The sequence below is a fragment of the Denticeps clupeoides genome, unplaced genomic scaffold (assembly GCF_900700375.1).
Source record: "Denticeps clupeoides unplaced genomic scaffold, fDenClu1.1, whole genome shotgun sequence".
In the NCBI taxonomy this organism is placed as follows: domain Eukaryota; kingdom Metazoa; phylum Chordata; class Actinopteri; order Clupeiformes; family Denticipitidae; genus Denticeps; species Denticeps clupeoides.
Genome location: NW_021630015.1, coordinates 751,532 through 760,800, shown reverse-complemented (window position 1 = coordinate 760,800; position 9,269 = coordinate 751,532). Strand labels below are relative to the sequence as shown.

The 9,269-nt window shown below is 54.6% G+C and overlaps 1 protein-coding gene across 2 annotated transcripts; it reads right to left on the bottom strand.

Annotated features, from left to right (window-relative positions):
- Positions 1-951: 951 nt before the first annotated feature.
- LOC114780391 (symplekin-like) lies at positions 952-8,903 on the bottom strand. Of its 2 annotated transcripts, none has more exons than XM_028967667.1 (27): positions 8,764-8,903; positions 8,362-8,425; positions 8,224-8,289; positions 7,988-8,041; positions 7,835-7,908; positions 7,638-7,764; positions 7,310-7,559; positions 7,005-7,175; positions 6,689-6,928; positions 6,442-6,593; positions 6,217-6,367; positions 5,905-6,142; positions 5,675-5,825; positions 5,361-5,596; positions 4,631-4,712; positions 4,449-4,562; positions 4,223-4,370; positions 3,516-3,676; positions 3,331-3,439; positions 3,151-3,251; positions 2,987-3,077; positions 2,810-2,911; positions 2,517-2,704; positions 1,737-1,913; positions 1,554-1,661; positions 1,277-1,465; positions 952-1,198 (listed from the first exon to the last, which is right to left on the bottom strand). In XM_028967667.1, the coding sequence occupies exons 2-27, from the start codon at positions 8,413-8,415 to the stop codon at positions 1,037-1,039; spliced, it is 3,696 nt and encodes a 1,231-aa protein (XP_028823500.1). In that variant the 5' UTR covers positions 8,416-8,425; positions 8,764-8,903; the 3' UTR covers positions 952-1,036. The 2 variants fall into 2 exon arrangements, with proteins under 2 accessions (XP_028823500.1, XP_028823501.1); XM_028967668.1 differs by having other exon boundaries at positions 8,362-8,508; positions 8,764-8,901.
- Between the last annotated feature and the right edge of the window lie 366 nt (positions 8,904-9,269).

Sequence of the window (9,269 nt, the reverse complement as noted above, 5' to 3'; positions counted from 1 at the left end):
CCGCCTAATGGATAGTTTTCTAATTGAACAAAGAAGTGATTTCTTTTTGGATGACCTGGTCTAGAGGGAATGTATAAACATATCAGACTGTTTGAATGGTTTAGTGGGTTATGACAGTGTACATGGTTTTGGTGAATTTCTAGGCGGGGTGATTGTAACAGGGTATGTAATTTGCAATTCACCAAAACATACAACCTTCTTTTCAGTTATGTGCATTTTGTTTGCTTCTATATGTTTTTTTTATATCTCCCGCCTTTTGGTTCTGGGTGTGTGTGCGAGCGCGCGCATTATTGTGCTGATTACGCGGGAACCTGCGTGCGCATGCGTGCTCCGGTCAGATCCTTTCTTACCTATTAAGAGGGGAGCCCTGTGTGAGACGCTCTGCATCCACAACCCATGTTTTATTTGTTACAGAGTTGTTACAGTAAAAGCGTCAGTTGCAACCATCCTGTGTCCTGTCTACTGTACAATCACAACGCAGAGTCCCTGGAAGAGACAGGTCCAGGGAAGACGGGTTACAGGTGCGTGTGGGGCGGATCGTTATATGACGTTTCGGTCCTTTGCTGTGAATTTACTGAAAAAGACGTGTTTGAAATCGGATCGAACTGGGCATGCGCAGCTCTCACGTCGGGAAGCCCGTTAACCATTTTATTATTAATGATCTTTATGTGGTCGTTATAAAACGTGTTCGATATTAGACTATATTATATATTGTTGATCGATTCTGATGGACTTCTTTAACTGAGCTTTCCAGCACACAGAACCAGTACTGGACTCCCAGACGCCCATCATGGTAGAGTCTGACCTGCTGAAGCTTTACATGCTCCAGAAATACGGAAACGGGCATTTTCTCTGGTTCCGGGACCACAGAGATGGGCCTGCAGCTCTCAACGCGCATTTGGACGGTTGAAGGTGATTTTAGTTGCAGAAGAACTACGGCACCACAGAGAGTAGAAATAAAAGATTTTATTTCCTATTATTAACCAAACGATGTGAACAAAACCATGAGAAAAGATTGAAAGGAGGAATCTGTGCGTCACTCCGTCTCGGCGGGTCCAGACTCCGGTTCCGTGCCGCTGTCTTCTGTGGTGTCCACCGGCTGCTCGCCGGCATCAGCAGCTTCAGGTAAAGACTCGTCCTGACGTCCCTCCATCTGCTGCGCTGGCGTGGCGCCGGCGTCCATCTCGGCGGTCTCCTCCTGCCGGAACGTTCGGTGGTGACATCGTTACTGCGGCGACACCTCCGCGGTGGCCATGTGGACAGGCGAGGACGTTACCTGCTGGATCGTCATCTCAGAGTCTTCTCCATCCGGAGCTGCTGCCGTGCCTTCCTCCATCGGCTCCTCCTCTTCCTCCTTAGTGGCCGCCGCCGCCGACTGCGCTTGTGTCTCTGGACGCTGCGCCGCTGCCGCTGGTGGTGGCACCTCCACCTGCACAGGTGTGGCGGGGGCGTGGTGCATCAGCAGCTGGAAGGGGACAGAAGGAAGGGAGGACCGTTAACCTGTTGATACTCAGCTATAAATCAGCTTCTGATTCGTCCCTCCGCTCACGGACCCCTCTGTCCACGTCCTCCTGCTCCACCTGCTCCACCTGCTCCATGGGCTCGGGCTGCTGGCTGCTGACCTCCAGCACGGCCATGATGGACGCCGGGATGTGCGCTTGCTGTAAAACAGCAGAGTATGAGTGGAAGCTCCGCCTCTCGGCCTGAGAAGTGACGGCGTGGGGTGACGAGGGGACCTGGTGTGGCGTGAAGGAGTGGACGTGCTGCAGGAGGGGCTCCCGCATCTCGGGGCAGCGCTCGAACACGCTGGTCAGCTGCGGAGGGGGCAGCTGCAGCAGGACGGTGAAGGACTGGGGCTTCGTCCGCTGGCAGCACTTCACGAAGCCCTCCCACACCTTCGGGTACTTCCACACCTGCGGAGACGAGAGCCGCACATTTACCACGATTACCACGATTAAACAGCAGCCCATGTTCAGGAATCTTCTAATGTCAGAAAAAATGACAAAGTGACAGTGGTGGCCTAGCGGTTAAGGAAGCGGCCCCGTAATCAGAAGGTTGCAGGTTCGAATCCCGATCTGCCACGGTGCCACTGAGGTGCCACTGAGCAAAGCACCGTCCCCACACACTGCTCCCCGGGCGCCGGTCATGGTGCCCACTGCTCACTCAGGGTGATGGGTTAAATGCAGAGGACAAATTTCACTGTGTGCACCGTGGGCTGTGCTGCAGGGTATCACATGTGACAATCACTTCACTTTCTTCTTTTCTACTTTCTACACACTGTAACTCAGCACACGGTGCACACAGTGAAACGTGTCCTCTGTATTTAACCATCACCCTTGGTGAGCGGTGGGCGCAGCGTGTGGGTACGGTACCGAGATCAAGGGGACCTCAGTGGCACTTTGGCGGGTCGGGATTCGAACCGGCAACCTTCTGATTACGGGGCCGCTCCCTTAACTGCTCATCCGGTTCTTGATGTTCCCCTGAATGACGCACACTGAGGAGCTGAGGTTCCACACCTGCTTCTGGATGAGGCGGGACAGGATGTTCATGATGAAGCCGACGAGGCGCGGGTACATGGTGAGGGACTGGATCACGGTCCTCATCAGCAGCATGGGGAGGGGGTTCTGCTCCATCAGCTGCTGCATCACCACGGCCAGAACCTCAGACGTGTACACGTTCTTCTCGCCAAAACACAGGTTGGTGGCTGTAGACACACACACACATACACACACACACACACACACTTTGAAAGGCCGCTTATAAAACACACACTCCGTAAGACTTTCTGGTGAGCACGTGGTCAGGTGACCTTTAATAATGGACTTCATGTCGCACTTGGTGGAGTCGATGTTGTGGAGGGCGATGAGCAGCTCGCCGGGGGTCAGCGGAGACATGGAGGAGCTGCCTTCACCTGCAGGAACACACACATCTCAGCGCCGAGCTGCACAGAAGATGCTGGGGGCCGCAGGACGAAACGCCAGCTTACTGTGCTGGGTGCCGAGGAGCCGGTTGAAGACCTCCTTCACCACGATGGGGTTCAGCTTGATGAGCTTGGGTAGAGCCTGAATCACCTCTTTCTGAGGAGAACAGGACAAGAACATGACTTGGTATCACACGCACTCACACACTGACTGCATCAACGCAACCCACCTTCTCCAGGCCGTTGATGACGGGAATGAGGAAGCGGACATCAGGAACCCGCTTGTGATAGAGATCCCGGACCCTCTCCACCAGCTCTGGAGAGGGGGACACTGAGGAGGAACACACACGTTCGGACTCTCGTCTTGATGGTAACACTCGTTACGAACGGCGGGCACCAGCAGAACGGACCTTTGTCGGTGAGGATGTGCAGGCAGCGAGTGACCAGCGTCTCGGCTCCTTTAGGACAGTTCTCCACCAGCAGCAGCAGGTCGGGGGAGTTCATGCCCATTCCTCTGATCTGAACCCCAGAGACACATGGTTAAACGCACGCGTCAGCGTGAAGACACGTCCCCCGGGGCGCCGCGGCGTCTCACCGGCTGCTCTATGACCCTGAGGACGCTGCGCTTGATGTCGGCGATGGCCTCGGTGTAGACGGCCGCCAGCTCGTGCACCAGCCGGTGGTTGAGGGGCAGCAGGGACAGGTAGAGGTACAGACACTGCCGGACCGTGTCCTCCGTCCAGGGGGACGCCACCTCTGCAGGACAACAGCAGTGAGATGATTCGTATAATGGACGCATCACGACGATTCTGCACATTATCCCGATCCGCCATGGTGCCACTGAGCAAAGCACCGTCCCCACACACTGCTCCCCGGGTGCCTGTCATCACTCAGGGTGATGGTTAAATGCAGAGGACAAATTTCACTGTGTGCACCGTGTGCTGCTGTGTATCACAATGACAAATACCACCCAATGACGACACTGGGTGGTATATCGGGGTGGTAGGGGCCTAGTGGGTAACACACTCGCCTATGAACCAGAAGACCCAGGTTCAAAGCCCACTTACTACCATCGTGTCCCTGAGCAAGACACTTAACCCTGAGTGTCTCCAGGGGGGGACTGTCCCTGTAACTGACTGTAAGTCGCTCTGGATAAGGGCGTCTGGTAAATGCCGTAAATCTAAATGACACTGATGTAACATCAGTTCTTCTCAGAGATGCCGTTTGGAAGAGCATTTCTTACAGAATATTCGGTACCACCACCAAACCGGGACTCGGGAACATTGTTCCGTCACTCGTCACCTGTGTCCTTGTCGGCGCCGAACAGCAGCGAGGGCGGGTTGGGGTGCACCAGCAGCTGCATGTAGTTGAGGGCGAACCTCTCGATGTAGTCCCTCAGCTGCTCCTTCTCGTACATGCGCTTGATGAAGGACAGGGCGTTGGAGCGCACCTGCGGGGACACGACAGCCACACGTCACCCTGCCGGCGGAGGACGGGTCGGCGTGGAGCTGCAGGAGGATCTCCTTACCTTCTCCTTCTCGTGGGAGCTGAGCTCCAGCAGGACGTGGAGGTACTGGAACTGTCTGGAGGGGCGTTTCAGGATCAGCTCCTTCAGAGTGGTCATGCCCAGGTACACCCGCGACTGAGACACACACAGGGAGGCTGAGGACATGTCCAATTTCCACTTCATACCTACAGCAGGTTCCTTACCTCGTCCTCACAGTAACGCCGAATCACCTCCAGCGCAGAGTCAGTGATCAGAGGGGCTTCCAGCACCAATTTGGTGAACAGACTGCAGGGGGCAGTGAGGATATAGTTTCATCTTTTAAAGCTGCCATGAGATGATTGAACATTAATACGAGTTCCCCCAGCCTGTCTACGGTCCTGCAGTGGCTAGAAATGGCGGTCGGTGTAAAGAGCGTTTCGGTCATTCTGCTTCACCGTTCAGAGAGCGGCACCTCAGACGGTCGGATCTGGAATTGTCCCCTTATGACATCATAAGGGGAAAGGTTACCTCCCGTGTCTCATGCATTTTCCACCCAGAGAATTTCCCACCCCGCCCCTAAAACATGATCTCCACCGACCGTCATGGCTTCCAAACACGTGAAGCACTGCAGTTGTAATGATTGGATGTAAAAATGAGCACAAAAGTATTTTTTCAGTTCCGTTACATCAGACTTTTCTGGAAAATGGCCGGTGGACGGTGTTGTTGACGTCATTTCCGCGAATACACGCTCAACTTGTATTGGCCGCTCTCCTCCTCGTCCCGCCTCTCTCCTGCTCATTAGCATTTAAAGCTACAGACACCGAAACGGCGCGTCCTGGGAAATCGCATTGTGGGACGGGACTCGGAAGGAGACTTCAGATACAGCATTAGGGGACCAACATGAATGTGAGGGACCTTTAACGCAGGTTCTGAAGTGAAGGGGAACGTCCTCACCCATCGCGCTGCTCCGGCTTCTCCTGCAGGCCGGACAGCAGCGTGAAGAGGCAGTGCTCGTAGCGGTCCAGCAGGGCCGCCGGGAGCTGGCTCAGGTAGGCGTTGTACTCCTGGTACAGGAGCGAGAAGGCCAGGTCCACGCGGCCGCGGACGTCCTGCAGGATGAACTGCAGCATGTCCTCCTTCATCACGCCATCGAACTGCGTCACGAGACGAGACAGCAGCTTCACCCGGACCTGGGGAGGGAGCGGCCGTCCGGTCAACATCCACTCGTACACACACCAACACACAGGACATAAAACACACAGCCTCACATGCGACATGCCACTCCGCGCAATGGCCTTCTCTGATTGGAGGATGCGACCGACGGCCATGTTGGTCAGCTTCTCAATCTGCGTGTCTGTCAGGGGCTGAACCACGTCGGCCAGTCGGAAAACTTTCTTCCTCCCACTGGAGCCATGGGTTCTGGAGAGAGAGGAGGAGGAGGAGAAATGAACGAGGACCCCAGCAACCAATCACAGGGAATGTGGGAGGAGCTTCTTACTTGGTCTGCGCGGCGGGTAAAATCGGCTCCGGCAGCCTCTTCAGCTGCTTTGTATCGTCGGAGTCAGACAGACTCTTCCCGGCGTAGCCGCCCACCACGGAGATGGCCTGTCCCAGGGACACGGCCGACACCCTGCGCCTGATGATGGGGTCCTTCCCCACCAAGTCGTCCGCCGCCCCTTCACCCACCGCGGCGTCCTTCCCCGGCTCCTCCTCCCGGGATTTAGACATCTCCAGGCCTGCGGTGCACATTCCCATAATGTTGGTGTTGGAGGTGGGCGTGGCCCCGACACGCCTGCTGTCCCTCGCCTACCTGGCCCGAGTCCTGCAGAGGTCATCTGAGTGGCCATCAGCCGGGCCAAGTGTTTAATCTGGGCTTCGGTGCCGGCCGACTCCACCGGCGTGTAGGTGGCCTGGAACGAGGCGGGCATCACGTCCGGCAGGTACACCATGCTGATGAGCACCTGCGGGCGGAGCAGTGGGCGGAGTCAGGAAAGCGCTTGTACCAGGAGCGGCAGGATCTGGTGTAGAGACGTACCAGGTTGGCCACGTTCTCTGGGTTGAGCAGAGGCAGCAGGAACTCGGCTGTGAGGTCGAGGGCCGACTGCGTCGCCGGCGCAGAGGACGGTTTGGGCGCCAGTACCGGGGGCGGCTCTTCCTTATCTTCATCATCCTCTATGAGAGCAGGCTCTGGAGAAACATCACAAAACACACACACACACACACACGACTTTAATAACCAGACGTTTCTCCTACAGTCTGCTCTGCGGGTTCCGCCGTCCCACCCATCTTGATCTTCTTGCCCTCGGCGAAGGCGTCCGGCCGCGCCCTCTTGCGCTGGACCTGCGGCGAGGGGGTGCAGCGCGTGATCTCGTTCTGGTTCATCCCCAGGTCCAGCAGCAGGGTGCAGATCTGGCCCTGGAACTCCACGCTGGAGGGGTGGCGCAGGACGGCCACCAGGTGGAGCTTCAGGTTCTTCCGCACGCTGCTCACCTGGGACTTGGCGAGGGTCGGCGGCAGGTTGGCTGCGGGGAACAGCAGACGTCACGACACCCCGACACACGTTGTTGTACAGCAGAGACGCGTGGGTGGAGCCCTCACCATGCAGCGTCTCGTACGCCTGCACCACCTCGGACATGAACATCGGCCGCTGGCGGGCCAGCGTCGCCAGGGAGCCCAGCGCCGTGGTCAGGTTGATGCTGGAGATGGCAGGATGAACCATGAACTTCAGCAGCTTGTCCAGAGCAGATTTCCCCTCTTCACATAATGCGTCTGAGCGGGGAACCCCCAAAATAAAAGAACAAAGAGACAGAACGCTTAGAGAACGTCTAGAGAACGTCTAGTGAACATATAAACCACCAACGCATCAATCAGATGCCTGGAGCCCGAGAGCAACATCCACAGACCACAGCGAATGTAGGAGTGGTCTCGGGGGATCTTGTCCAGGCTGATGTCACCCTCCTGCTTCTTGGGCGTGTCGGAGTCGGGCGTTCGCGGCGACAGCGTTATGATGAGGGACTCGGTGAACTTGATGGCGTGAGTGCGAACGCCGTCGTTGTCAGAGTCGAGCATGGCCAGAACGTCCTCCTTCATCTGGGTCACCAGGTCCCAGCAGGCCTCCTGCATCTCCGACACGACTTTCCCACGCACCAGCCACTGGCCGACAAAAATCCAAACTCAGCTGGACAACAAGAGCCAACGACACGCTACTGCACCATTACACAACGCGGTCACCTGCAGAGCCACTTTGTAGAGCTGTGTGAGGGTGAGGATGACCTTCTTCACCACGTTCACACTCTCGTCCTTCAGTAACATGTTCAGGTTGGCAATCAGTTTCAGGAGAAGCTCGCCGTCCCTTTTGCTGGGGAACAGAATTGTGGTGAAAGCAGGAAACCGTGCTGCATGCGGCTGGAACAGAAGAGACAACTCACCACGCCTCCTCGATGAAGCCAATCACAAACTTCCTCACTTCCATGGATTTATCGGTCTGGAACGCTATGATCTCCTGTGGATGAGAAGAGGCAAGAAGTTCAGTCCTGCAAGGTGAGCAGCCGTAACGACATTTCAAAAGCTGCTGTACTTACATCAAGGAAGTTGTCCAGCAGCGAGGGGTCTTTATTAATGATCAGTTCTTGGACCTGAGCAGTAAATCATTCATATTCATTTCCTTATCGGTGCTCCCAGGATCTCAAATGTTCACTATATGATATTTAAAAGTTCAAGATTCTCTTTGCTATTATGATGTACGAGTTATAGAGAAAATGCACTGTAATGCTAATGTAAATTAATGTAAATGTAATACTCAGTAAGATTGTCACACCTGCTTGAGGACAGTGAGTTTGCTCTCGGTGGCGATTAGAGCCGCTTGGTTCAGCAGATCCACGACCTGCCAGGAACACCAGACATGGTCACATACAGAACTTCTAGAACATCTGAAGGAACATGGAGGATCTGGTACCTTCTCGCTGGTGGTCATGTCGATGGCCGTGTCTTCTCCGGACCCTGCAGCCATGGTGTGTCTTCTGGAAGACAGGGGATTATCAGGACTTTTGCAATCTGACCTGTTCACATGATTCAGCGTCTCCTCGCCCAGCTGCAAAAGTTCCTTCAATAAAACCGACATAACATGAATATTTATAACATTTAATAACATTATTAAGATCAATTGCAGCGCTGAACTCGGCGACGATTTTAGCTTGAACTTTGAACACCTTTCTCTTGCTTGTTCACCGTAGAGAAACTGTTTCCCATCAAAGTGAATTCTGTCTAAAACGGCTCAGCGTCGTTAGCAGGCTGCTAACACGGATATTAGCAGCGGCGACACGGATATTAGCAGGACCATCAACCGCACAAACCGTACCGAGATCAAGTCCAAACGGCACCTAAACCCGGTGTGACGCAACTCAGCTGCGCAAAATGTGAAGGTTTATTTCCTAAAAAACCGGGCAGTCATTCACCGGGGCCGCCATGTTGAAAAGGAGATTCACGGGAAGGCGTACAGTGGCGCAGTGTGTTATGGGAAATGTATTTCTAACCATACCACAGATACGCTGCGAGCTGTTGCAAGCTGAAATTAAAGCCAAAAACATAACAATATAACCTGCTTCGATTTAAACCAGATGTGTCTCGCCATTTGGAAAAAGTATGTGGATTGTGGCGTTCTTTTTCAGAGAAGGGAGATGGAGACGCTGGACAGCAGGGGGCAGAAGACGTCGCACCACGTCCTGCTGCAGCAGGAGTTCAGATCTGGAGGGCGTCTGTGTGTCTGGGATCTTTACTGACTGCATTTCAGTTCCCCTGCTCTGCACCCCACATACAGTTTAATATTCTTTACGTTTGGTTAATTATGAATAATTCTATGTAGTT